A 13,691-nucleotide genomic window follows, 5' to 3' on the forward strand; every position below is an offset into this window, starting at 1 on the left:
GGGATACCGGTTACTCTTTTCATCCTATATTTTAAGAACCAGATTTTTAAATAAAACACATGCTTAAATTCATTCCAACCATTAATAAATTTAACGTTGTTGACTTGGGCTAGCATTCCCGCCTCTAGATTATCTGTAATCTTGATTTTGTAGTCTACTAAATCAACTCTCATTCTAAACTTTTATCTGCATTTTTTTATCTATTTAAATCTTGTTTAATCATATTGAATAGGAAAGAACAATAACAATAATACAGGCCTGTGCTACATTGATAGAGATGCTCACACATAATATTAATTAATCATAACTCTCTTGGTAGTTAGCCAGCTTCAAAGCCACCTGACTTCACCAGCATTCAGCATGTAATCTCCACTAATGCTACAGTGAGTTCATGATGAACTGTCCAAAACCTTCATGCAATTTGATTTCTTCCTATCGGGATCTGTGACACATAATTATTCTCATCTCCTTATTTTCATGCCCTAGTATACTCCCCTCCTACTTGGAATCACAGCTGACCCTGTGTGGCCAATAGAATATAGTGGTAATGGAGGCTTATGTGGTCCAAGCTAGATCCAAAAAGGCATTGCAGACTCCACCTTGCTCCCTTGGATCACCCATTCTGGGAGAGGCCAGCTACCCTGCCATGAGGACATCAAGTAACCCCGTGGAGTGGTCCACATGGAGAAACACTGAGCTGTCAGCCAACAGCCAGCATTAACTTCCAGCCACGTGAATGAGCCACCTTGGAAGCAGATCCTCCGTCCCGTCAAGTCTTCCGATGACTGCAGCCCCAAACAACATCTGACAGCAGTCACAAACGAGAATGTAAGTGGGAATGTCATAGCAGAGCCCTTCCAGAATGTACAAGGTCCACGATGATAATAAATTACTGTTTTATGCCACAAAGGTCTGTAGTAATTATACAACATTAGATTACTTGAACAAGATTGGAATGCTTAGTATGACAATGTTTTGCTAATACATTATTTCTCAAAGTATTCTAATAATTTTGTCTGTAAATGGAAACAAGATATATGTATCTATGACAAAAACAAGACTTGGATGAGATAAATCAACATATTGTTAGTGGTGTTCTCTAAAAGAGGTAAATACAAGCATTATAATCATCTTTTTCATGTTTTTCAGTGTTTTCAAATTCTCTATACTAAACATATTATTTTCACAATCAAAATAAAACAAATGCTATGTAGTTGAATTAATGATACACTGATAAATACAATAATAGCTACTACAAAAAGGAAAAGTTGTAAATTCTATTTGCCAAAACTTAGGGTTGCTCCCTTCCTTCCTTCCTTTCTTTCCTTTTTTTCCTCCTAGGATTCTTCTGCTTTAACCAAGGAAAAAAATCCAAAATTTATGTTAATATTTTTTTCATGCCTTATTATCTCTCTTTAGAAAGGAGGAGGTTAACTAGAAAGGTCATTTAGCAGCAGCAGCTACAATGGGACCAAGAAGGTGTGTTCTATGGGCACTGGAAGGCAGGAGGCTCTCAAGGTGAACTCCAAGTCCCATATATTTGAGTTCAGTCACTTTCCTAGGGTATGATTTCCTGAGTTTATTATTAATAGGATTATTTGAAATATTAGTGCTCCCCAAGTGCATGAATCTTAATAGCTTAGATAATTCCATGACCAGATCATGTACTCCCACAGACTTCTTAAATATTTGCCTGTAATTGTAAAGCACTGAAGTATTAAGGCTCAGAATTTAATTAGATAATTCACTAGAGAAGAGTTACTTTTTTAGGCAGTAGTGCATGCAGGATTCATGGTACAGTGAATTACATCTTAGTTAAAATAGAAATTTATCATAAAGCAGGTCTTGTCTACAGAGCTACAGACTAGTAGAAACATAAACTGAAGTGAATGCATCTAACTCTAGAGAATAACAAGACCACTCTTCTGCAGAGCATCGACTTTGGAGGACAGACATCAACACAGTAACTGTAGCACACGTATAATTGATTTATTCCTTCTGTTAGACACGGTTTAAAAGATTCATTCGGTTTTGCTTTTCTTTTTAGAAAGAGCTTATTCTCATGAAGATTCATGTTCTAATTATTCCTAAACAACAGTAAATGCAATTAAAGTTTCTGACCCCAAACATAAGACATAATAAGTATGTTGGCAATGTAAATAGTTAATTTAGCTATTTATTAGTCTATTTAATATGCATTGTTAATCCAAACAGTAAGAAAACTATAAATATTAGTTTAAAGGGTTTTTTTTTTAAATACTTGTTTCTACTTATTTCGTTTGTCTTAAGTATATATTATTACATATATTACACTATGGACTTTTCAAAGATGGCTTAAAATGCAATTGTTAAATAATTCAAATGGACTAATAATGTTAAGCATATTGGAATAATATATAAAATAAACTTGATTTAAATGGTTAAAACTATTTATGATTTAACATAACTCAGAATAAAGGAAAAAATAACTTTGATGTTGGAAATGTCAAATACTAGATGACAATTCTTAAGCACAAATATTCTGATAATCAAGATTTCATAAAATCTAGACTGCATTATATTTTGGAATACTTTTTTCTTCCTCAGGAATATTTTCAAATTAATGGTATCAAAGTGCAACCCACAGTTATTTAGTTGGCTATTTTTGAGAAACAACTTCTAAGAAGCAAATAGAAAATTAAAATGCGTAACCAGTAAGTCTGGATGAATATAATAAATGCTACCTGAGTACTGCAAATAATTATATGCAATACAAGTTCCATTTGTCTTCTAATTACTTAATTAGAATACAGTTGATATAATTACAAATGAATGGGAAAATAATTACGCCAGATTACAGAATAAATCTATGGAGATATGTAATAACTTTCAGAAAATGGCAGGGGCTTTGGAGCTAGAAGGATGGGATTGAGTCCGAGCTCTGCAACTGGGAAGTAGGACCCTAAGTCAGTAAGTTAGCATCTCTAAGTTTCCCATCTTTGTAAAATACGTTATCAGTGACTAAGGAGCAAGGATTTGGGCACGTTTAAATTGATGGACTTCCCATATAAGAGGCACTATTTGAATACTCAACAAAAGTTTGTTCCCTCTACTAAAATCCATTTTTGAAACAGGCACCAAAAAAGCAGCAGGGTAACAGATAGAAAAGGGAGTGATCAGAGAAAATAATCCAACACAAAAAAGCTATATTGTTCAGGTATATATTTTTTATAGTCCAATTGGCAGTCAAATGGATAAACAATGATATTTGCAGTGGAATGCTATAATAGTAGGGAAAATGAACAAGGTACTATCCAACTATTGAACAATATGGATATATTTCACAAACATCGTTGAGTAAAAGAAGACATACACAAAACAGCACACACTGTATGAATATATATATATATATATATATGTAAAAAATAGAAAAAAATAATCTAAGCTGTTAAAATTTTGAACAGTGGCCTCCCTTGAGGTGGGTAGTGACTGGAAAGGAGCACAGTAATGTTTTGCTTCTTGATCTGGGTGATAGTTACAGAGATACGCTCAGTTGTAAAACTTCATCAGACTATCCTCACAGTATGTGCGTGCTCCTGTATGCATGCTACACTTCAACAAAACATTTAAGTATGGATAATTTGAATATAAACTCACCTATTTTCTCCATCTTCCATGCATTCCTCACTAGGTCACGTCTAATTATAATATGACAGATTAAGCATCAACCTTGAAGAGTAAATGAGGCCAGACCAATGGCCAAGGTCAGAAAGGAACAGCTGAACGTTAAATCCAGGATTAAATTATTTTGAAATACTAAAGAGAAAATGGTAGACTCTCTTTTTTAAATGACATTTTCTCTAAATCACTGCCATATACATGGTTAAGTTCTAGCTACTTAGGTCTTTTCCCAAGTAGAGCTCTTGAATTTGAAGGACTCATTTCCTCTGAATAGGTGGCTCTCAATCTTGAGCTATATCAGAAAATCACCTGGAGGGCTTGTTACCCACAGATCTTGGGTCCCATCTCCAGAGTTCCTGTTTCATTGGGCCTGGGCAGAGCCCAAGAATTTACATTGCTAATAATTCTCAGGAGATCCTGGTGCTGCTATTCTGGGAAGACATATTGAGAACTATGGTTCCAGAAAAAAAAAAGTTTCAATCTTGAGTCATATTATGCAAATTTATTATGCAAAGGAATCTCCTTTGTCTCTATATTTTCATTAATAAAATAACATCAACTGCTATAAAGAGAAATGGTAAGGAATGAAGATGTACAGGTACAGTCTTTGGCACCAAGTAGGTGCAGTATTAAAAAGCAGGTATTTTCATCTTTATTTCTTGTCTTTCCCTTGTCTGAAGTCTGAAAAGTCTTCAATAGGTGGAAGAGAGCAGTTCACTTAAATTCAGTGGACTGTAAGCCTGGCTGACATTTCAGTCTCCTGGGGAGTTTTTGAAACTCCAGTGTTTGGGCTCTATCCCAAAACAATTAAATCAGGATTTCTGCAGGGTGGAACTCAACTCTCCAGGTGATTCTGATGTGCAGCCAAGATTGATAATCACTGTTTTAGTTTCACAAACATTGACTAAGTGTTTACAATGCGCCATTCACTGCAGAAAACCCTGTGGGCTTTAAAAGGAATAAAGCAAAGTTCTTGACTTTAAGGGTCTTATAGTTTAGTCAAGGAGATGTACACATAAATGGTCGTGTTCAACGCAATGACAGAAATATTGAGAGGTAAGTATGTACCACATGCCATAAAGGCACAGAGAAGGGCAACTGACCCTTGCCTGGCACTTCAAGGAAAAGTTTGGTGGAGGTTCTTGTTTATTAATTCATAAATTATGTTTCTTTCTTTTTTTTTTTTTTTTTTTTTGTGGTACGCGGGCCTCTCACTGTTGTGGCCTCTCCCGTTACGGAGCACAGGCTCCGGACGCGCAGGCCCAGCGGCCATGGCTCACGGGCCCAGCCGCTCCGCGGCATGTGGGATCTTCCCGGACCGGGGCACGAACCCGTGTCCCCTGCATCGGCAGGCGGACTCTCAACGACTGCGCCACGAGGGAAGCCCTCTTTTTTTTTTTTTTTTTTTGAGTAACACTGTGTCAGGCATTGTGTTAGATACAATTATAGTTGTGATAAATTCTACAGTGGGGAAAGAGAGTACCATGAAACTTGTAATAGGGAAATATGACCAAATCAGCCTTGATTTGGAACAGCCAAATGGAACAGCCTTGATGTTTAAGACACGTATGCTTGAGTTGGCATCTAAAGAATAAGTAAAACTTATCAATATGAAGAAAGGGGTAGGAACTTGTTCCAGGCAGAAGAGCAGTGAAAGCCCGATGATGGGAGGGGCATGGTGTTTCGAAGAACTGAAGGAAATCCCAGAAGTGCTGAGAACAGGTTGGGGGTGGTTTGTGGAAGGTGAGGCTAAAACGGCAGGCAGGGCCTTGTAGGCTGTTATGACTTCTTTATCCCAAGAAGCCTAGGAAGGTTTTAAACAGTGGATGACAATCAGATTTTTTTTTTAAAGATCAGCTTAGCTTGAGTGTGGGAAACTGATTAAAAGGAAGAGGAGTGATTGAAGGGAACCTGGGCTATGACGTTCCTTCCAACAAGAGATGACTTAAACACACTATCCCCCCATTTTTATAAATTGAAATATATTTTGACCTATATCATTGTATAAGTTTAATGTGTACATGTTCATTTATATATTGCAATATGACTGCCACTGTAGCAATAATTAGCATCTCTATCACGTTACAGAATTACACTTTCTTTTTAGGTATTTGCAATAATTTTTAGTCTCCGCAAGTTTGATGATTCTCATACAGTACTGTTGTCTATATTCACTGTACTGTGCATTATAATTTCTAGGGCTTGTTTACTACTCCTTGTAAGTTTGTCCCCTAAAATAACATCTGTCCTGTTCCCCCACCCGCCATCCCCTGGTAACCACCATTTTATTCTGTTTTAACAAGATGGTATTTTTTAAATTCTACACATAAGTGATACTATACAGTACTTGTCTTTCTCTCCAGGCTCTTCATTCTTCTGTACCCCATCCTTCAGACAAGGACACAGATGTGAGAAACCAGGCAGGTTTCCTGCTGAGTTATTGCAGAGTAATCAGTGTTCATAATGATAGCCATGAGCTAAGGAGAAAAGTATTTAGTGAGTTCTCTTTCCTTGGTCTAATAATGCAGAAAATATACCATTTATTTTAGAAATATTTCTCTCAAATATTGTTACGTCCTAAAACATAGTTGGATAAACTCAACAATCTGGATATATGAGGTGAGATTTATTTTGGTTTTGTTTATTTATTTTCCCTTTGATTATGCAAGTTTAATATCTTCTTTTAAAAAAAGAGGAAAGAGCTTCCCTGGTGGCGCAGTGGTTGGGAGTCCGCCTCCCGATGCAGGCGACACGGGTTTGTGCCCCGGTCCCGGAGGATCCTGCGTGCCGCGGAGCGGCTGGGCCTGTGAGCCATGGCCTCTGAGCCTCGCGTTCGGAGCCTGTGCTCCGCAACGGGGGAGGCCGCAGCAGTGGGAGGCCCGCGTACAGCAAAAAAAAAAAAAAAAAAGGAAAATGATCAATCTGATTTCCTGCTCCTTTCTCCAGCATTTCTGGGACATCACCTGGAGGTTTTTAAGTTTGCTTTGCTTTGGTTTTTTAAGTTTGCTCAGCTTCTGTGTAAACAGGGTCACCAAGTGATATGGGTCTGACAGTTCCTGCAATTGTGACAAGTAGTCTGGGCATAAAAAAAACAAACTATCAGGAAGCTTCCCGGCCGCAAGTAAAAGCACTTCAGCAGGGGCAGCCAGACTTAAGCTCTACCATTGCCAGTAGACTTCTCCTTTTGCAGCAAACGGAATAAATATCACTCTTACAGTCTTAAGGATCACAAGGTCACCCCAAAGTGCCCCTGCAGCATTCTCTACCTTCCTACAGGAAGACTCATCTTTCCTTCCAATATAAACGATCTTTTCTCCCTGTTTCCCCCATTTATCTGTAAGAGTCTTACAGGAGAATATCATTTACCTTGATCTGTCCACAGATTCCTGTAGACAACAGGCACAAAACATTCTCAAATTCTGTGGAGCAGAACAACCTAGGAACCATGCTATAGGCCCAAAATATGAGAAACATTAATCTGGCCAGAAAAAGAAAAGCAGCTTCTCACTTTGTTCAAATTACCTTTTTGATGTTGTAGAACACAAATAATTTGCATGGGGGAAATAGTCTTCATATTAATCATATTAGAATTAATTAATAGTTGTACATCTCAACAGAAAAGATTCAGCCTAAGTTCAATAAAATTGACATCGATACAAAAATGAATATTATTTTGTCTTCTTTGCAAAGGACTAAAAAATTATTGGCTTATAGTTTCCATGATTTATTTAGCATGCAACTCCTGATGCAGAATCTTCAAAAACTGTCCATAAACCTATATTAGTAATCGTAATTGCTTTATGACTATGGATACAGTTAGTCCCCTACATAAGAACCTTCAAGCTGTGAACTTTCAAAGATGTTAACATGCATTCCCATGTCCAATCACGTTAAGTTAGTTCATGTGTCTGGTGTACATTGTCGTGTGCATGCATCCTCTACAAGTGATTGTGCTTTTGTGTACTTTACTGTACAGTACTGTATAGAGTACAGTAGTACAGTATCTTTATTTTAAGCCCAGGATGTCTGGAAGCAGGCGTAAAAGCAGTGGTGATGTAGGTGGTACTGCTAAGAAGCGGCAGGAATTGGAGGCTCAGAGAAAAGACGAAGAGAGACAAGAGGGAGAAGTAACTGAAGAACCGAAGAGATTCAGGACGCAGGAAATGGCACGGGGATTTTCTTTATTTGAGGAGGCACTGTGAGTTTTTGAGCCATACCCGAATGTAGAACGGTACATGAAGGATGCAGCAGCCGTTGAGAATACAATCCAGTGCTACCCTGTCATCTATGCCGAGAAAAAAAGAGCTACCACCCAGACATCACTGGATCGTTTTCTCAAGAGCGTAGATAGAAGTGAATCCAGCAAGGAACCAGAACCTGTGCCATACGCGTCAGGCGTGAGTGACACTGCAGCCTGCCCTCCATCTCCTATTGCTGAGGATCCTTCAGCGCTACCATCTCCTACCTCCTCTCCCTCCTCCAGTTAGTAACACTTCTTGCCTGTTCACGCGATGCCAGCCCCTGGATGCCAGCTGTTGTACTGTACTATTGTACTTTTCAAGGTACTGTGCTGTAAGCTTAACAATGTTTTCTTTATTTTTGGTGTTTGTTTTTTATGTATTATTTGTGTGAAAAGTATTATAAACCTATTACAGTACAGTACTATATAGCCGATTGCGTTAGTTGGGTACCTAGGCTAACTTTGTTGGACTTATGAACAAATTGGACTCTCGGAACAGAACTCGTTCATACGTAGGGAACTTACTGTACTAAAATTGCAGATCATTGTAGTGTTTGTTAAAATAGTAGAGTTAACATGCAAAAAGCTAAGAAAAAAATAAAGCTAAGAAAAAAGTCAGAATCATACACTTCATAGCTCAGACACGATGATGATGCCAACTTAAGCTCTGAATAAAGCATTTCAACATTGGTAACCCACAGATTAGCGTGATTCAACATGCGTAGCCCACAGGTTACACACAGAAGAACTCAGTTGTTGACCTAAAAGGCACTTTCTAAATTTGGCCTACACTAAGTTATTGATATTTGATTCAAACTGAGAATATCAGTAGGGAAATAAAACTAAATTAGCTCTCCCCAGCCAGCTCCTCTGACTCCAAAATAACAGTACTAGATCCTGTATATCCTCTTGCACAGGATCCCAGAGGCAGGATTATTATCACATGACCAGGACATTGTTCAGGACAGTAAATTTGAGTAAGTTTGAGAAGCATTCATATTTCTTCCCTCTTCATTATAGTCATGGGGAAACTGAGGACAGGTATGGCATTCATGAAACCGTTCATTGTGTTGGGTGGTTTTCCAATAATACATCAAAAATGTCCCTTTGGAGTCTTGCCCCTCCGAAGACTGGGCATGATTACGTTCACTCATATGAACGATAGGTCTTTTTATTACTATGATCATTAGAAAGAGAGGTTTTGATCACTTGTCACCATAAACAATTGCAACTAAAATAGCATGAATGTTTATGCATAAAATATATAAAAAAATACAAGTTTATGTTTATCACATTGGTGGGCATTTCTCTAAGCTTAGAACAAAAATAAACACAACAAAGTGAAAGATAAAAATTCACAAAATTCAAAATTTCTCCAAGTCAAAAAATAATTAAAACCAAAAAATCAGTGATATATTTAAAGAAAGGACAATAAAACTAATGATTGAATTATACACATAGATGTTTAAAAAAATACTAAGACTACAAAAGATAAATGAACGGAGTAAATAAATGTTATTCACAATAAAAGTAAAAAAAAAAACAACCTGAAAATAACAGTCAAATTGGTATTTAAATACATGTGTATCTTTATAGTATTTATATGGATACAAACATATGGATATATATTGAGCATATTTAATTTTATATATGAATATATAAATATATTCAAGGGACTACAGTCAAGAAACCATGCCTAAGGAGATTGATGTGCTTGATTAAAATGCTGGGCTGTAATGCATAAAAATTTGGGGGGCCTTGAGTATACTTCACATAGGATGAATATGAAATATCTGGGGACTATGTTAGTCAGCCTCTAAGATGGTCTCCCCAAATCCTCACCCTCTGGTAGCCCCCTCCAACACTGAATTAGAGCTGACTTGTGTGACAAAAAAAATATACATACATGGTGAAAATAACAGGTTACTTCCAAAGAGAGATCAGGCAAGGCACTGAAATCTCTCTCTTTATCTTCTGCGCTACTCACTCTGGGATACTCCAGGTACCATGTTATGAGGACACTCAGGTAGCACTGTAGAGAGTTTCATGTGGAGAAACCTGAGGCCTCATGACGTCAGCAAGCACCAATTACCCACCCATGTGAGAGATCTACCTTGGAAGTCTATCCTCCAGCCTCAGTCAAGCTGTCAGATGACTGCAGCCCCAGCTGATACCTGATTGCAACATCATTAAAGCCAGAACCTCCCACTTAAGCCAATCCCAAATTCCTGATACACACAAACTGTGAACAACAGTAATTTTTTTTTTTAAGTCACTAAGTTTGGGGTGATTTATTACATAGTAATATAACACCAATACTTATTGTGTGTATGTGTGTGATGTGGGGGGGGGGGTTGTGTATGCATTCAAAATTAGTAGTTAGGTTATACATAATCTATCAATTTAATAATTACTCTGTTTTTTCATCTTTATTGGACTATAGTTGCTTTACAATGTTGTGTTAGTTTCTGCTGTACTACAAAGTGAATCAGCTATGCATATACATATATCCCCTCCCTCTTTAGCCTCCCTCCCACCCTCCCTATCCCACCCCTCTAGGTCTTCATAAAGCACCGAGCTGATCTCCCTGTGCTATGCAGCAGCTTCCCACTAGCTATCTATTTTACACATGGTAGTGTATATATGTCAATGTAACAGGCTATGTATTGCCTAAGGGCAGTATAAACCAACAAAACCATTTTGGAACGGTTTTTCAATATATAACAGGAACCTTAAAATGTTTTTAAGGCTATCTCAAACAATAAAAAGTAATAATTCAAAATATATCAACAACCTAAATATAAGAACTGAAACTATAAAACTCTTAGAAAAAAACATAAGGGTACAACTTCATGACCTTGAATTTGGCAATGTATTCTTAGATATGGTACCAAAAGCATGAGTAACAAGAGACAAAAATAGATAAATCATACTTCATCAGAATTTTTTAAATTTATGCACCAAAGGACATTATCAAAAAAGTGAAAAAGCAATCTACTGAGTGGAAGAAAATATTTGCAAATCATATATTTGATAAGGGTCTTCTATCCAGGATATCTAAACAGCTCTCAAACTCAACTACAAAAAGAAAAAAAAAAAAAACAACTGCAATGGACTTGAATAGACATTTCTCCAAAGAAGAAACACAGAAGGCCAACAAGCATATGAAAATATGCTTAACATCATTAGTCTAATTAGGGAGGTATACACCAAAACCACAATGATATCAATTCATATACATTTGAATAGCTACAATAAGAAGAATGGAAAATAACAACTGTTGGTAAGGATACAGAGAAACTGAAACACTTGCACACTGCCCGTGGGAATGCAAAATGGTGCAGCCATTTTAGAAAGTGATTTGGTGGTTTCTCAAAAAGATAAACATAGAATTATCACATTACCCAGCAATTCCACACCTCAATATTTATCTCCAAAGTTGAAAACAGGTACTCAAAAAAAATGCTTGTGCACAAATGTTTGCAACAACACTATTCATAACAGCCAAAAGGTGGAAAAAACCCCAGCATCCTTTAATGGATAAATGAATAAATGTAGTACATACATACAATGAAATAGCATTCAACCGTAAAAAAGGAATGAAGTACTAATACATATTATAATGTGGATAAATCTAAAAAGCATTATACTAAGTGAAAGAAGCCAGACAACAGTCATATACTGGATGATTCCATTTATGTAAAATATCCAAAATAAGAGAAGACTTCGTGGAACTAGCAGAAGGATAGACACATAGATCAATGAAACAGAAAAAACAAATTGTAGCTACTGAAACCTGATTTTTTTTAAAGTTTATTATCATTTTAATATAGCAGTCATTTTAAGTTAAAACTCTTTAGATAAATATTGTTTTAAAAACTTGAGGATGCTGTAATAGTTTGGTTATAAAGCTCAAGCACTTTTCCAACTCTTACATGTTTTTCAAAATCCCAATGAGTAGAGAGAACACAGAACAAAGGTAAAGGAAAAGGGCCAAGATTTATAACAGGAAAAAGATGTCTTTGATTACAGTCTCCCAGCCTTTTGTAGTGTAAATTAATTATTTTAAATAAGAAATATAAACTTGTCTAAAAATATAACACATGTATATTTCAAAAGACTAAAACCATCAAGTAGAAGGTCCTTTGAATAGTAAAATTTCATGTGCTCGAAGGGTTTCAATGCATTATATGAGGCTTCCTGCTTTGTCTATAAATTTTTATGGTCTGCCTTAAAGCACACAAAACATTCTTGAATAATTTTCAAAATCATTTATTTTCTACAGAAGCTAATCTGCTGAATTGCCTTTTCAACATTTACTTTGCTTTAACAGTGCAAATTATATCTGAGTAAAAATACTCCACAACCATACATATTGCTCTAATTGTGCTATAGAGCTGACATGGAATAATGAAATACTAATTGCAGTTAGAACACGTTATTTGTTCAGAATTGATTCCTTGCCTTGCCCCACTTTTAGAAATTTCTACAACCACAAGGCTTATGCTCAAACACCAACAAAGAATCCTTTGACCATAAACTGAATCAATGTTTTCACCAGCTCTTCCCACAATACACACTGCAGCTCAGGCACAGCCATTAGGAAACCCCTTAATCTACATATACATACAACACAAGTAGATATTAAGGCTTATCCTGGAATTGTCAAAAGCCCCCATTTTTTGGATTGGCTAAGCTCTGCCACACTCTCCTTCAAAAGCGATGAACTTGGACCAGTACAGGCACCTAGCAGATCGTTCCAGTTATTTGCTAGCTGGGTGTGGAAGAAAGGACATTGTTGCCAAAACTCTCTTGTGCAATATCGGTTATCAGTATTCACCTGCACCTACCGGATATGTCAAATTTTCTCTAGTTGAGCAGATGACCAAGGAAAACTATGAACTCTCACTTGAACGCAACACAACTATGAACTGTCACTTGAATGCAACACACAATGAAAAATTTTTCTTCAAAGATCACTCCTTTACCTGTTTGACATCATATGCCAGAAGAACACATTTTAAATCTGGTGAAACTGAATGTCTTGATGCTTTGAAGGTTACCTAGAAATAAAAAGAAACAATTATTTTAAAGAGCTTAATAATGGAAAGATTGACATGCATTTGGATATGTAAGTATAAAAAAAGATGTCCATTCTCCTCATAACATTGTAAAATAGGCTTTCTCGTTCGTATTATAAGTATGCACAGGCATGTACATATGTAGGACCTTACAGATGGATATAGAAACTTGGAGAGGCTATATTAGACACTTCATTAAGAAAAGTTTTGCTAACATATCTCCCCTACATGTTATCACTTAAAGACTAAGTTAATATTTTCACTTATAAGAATAAAAAAGCAAAACATCATTGAACTTAAGTAACCAAAATGCTTTTATATTTGCATGTTGGATTAATCAAAAGGAAAAGAAATAGTGGCATTCTGTGGTGTCATGATTTTCTGTCTCTGCACTTTTGTTTTTTCTCAGGTTGTATATTTATATTTTTAAAAAGACATATGTTAAAGACAAAATCTCCTTAAAGGAAACTCCCAGAGTGAGGCAGATTAAAACACAAATACATAACTGATTATACTCAATATGTACATATGGTATAGAAATATAAACAAATGTACTACACATGTTTAATTTTGAGCTTTTTATTTTACCATTGAATAAATCCAGTGTTAGAAAGACTTGAACGTTGTAAAGTGAAGGATAAATACACTGAGAGTGGGAAAATGGTTTTATTTGGGAAAGAGATTACATGTAATTTCATACCTAAAGAGAA

The 13,691-nt window shown here is 36.3% G+C and overlaps 1 protein-coding gene across 5 annotated transcripts in view; it reads right to left on the bottom strand.

Annotated features, from left to right (window-relative positions):
• Positions 1 to 13,691, bottom strand: part of DPP10 (dipeptidyl peptidase like 10) — a gene marked incomplete at both ends in the record, with an annotated part of 1,304,794 nt that overhangs the window by 311,878 nt on the left and 979,225 nt on the right. For all 5 annotated transcript variants that reach the window (XM_082841087.1, XM_082841086.1, XM_082841085.1 and 2 more), the window contains one exon: positions 12,889 to 12,963. In XM_082841087.1, coding sequence (XP_082697213.1) covers positions 12,889 to 12,963 — 75 coding nt within the window. The remainder of the gene's footprint in view (positions 1 to 12,888; positions 12,964 to 13,691) is intronic.

Source organism: Leucopleurus acutus (genome assembly GCF_964270905.1).
Source record: "Leucopleurus acutus genome assembly, chromosome: 6".
Classification (NCBI taxonomy): Eukaryota; Metazoa; Chordata; class Mammalia; order Artiodactyla; family Delphinidae; genus Leucopleurus; species Leucopleurus acutus.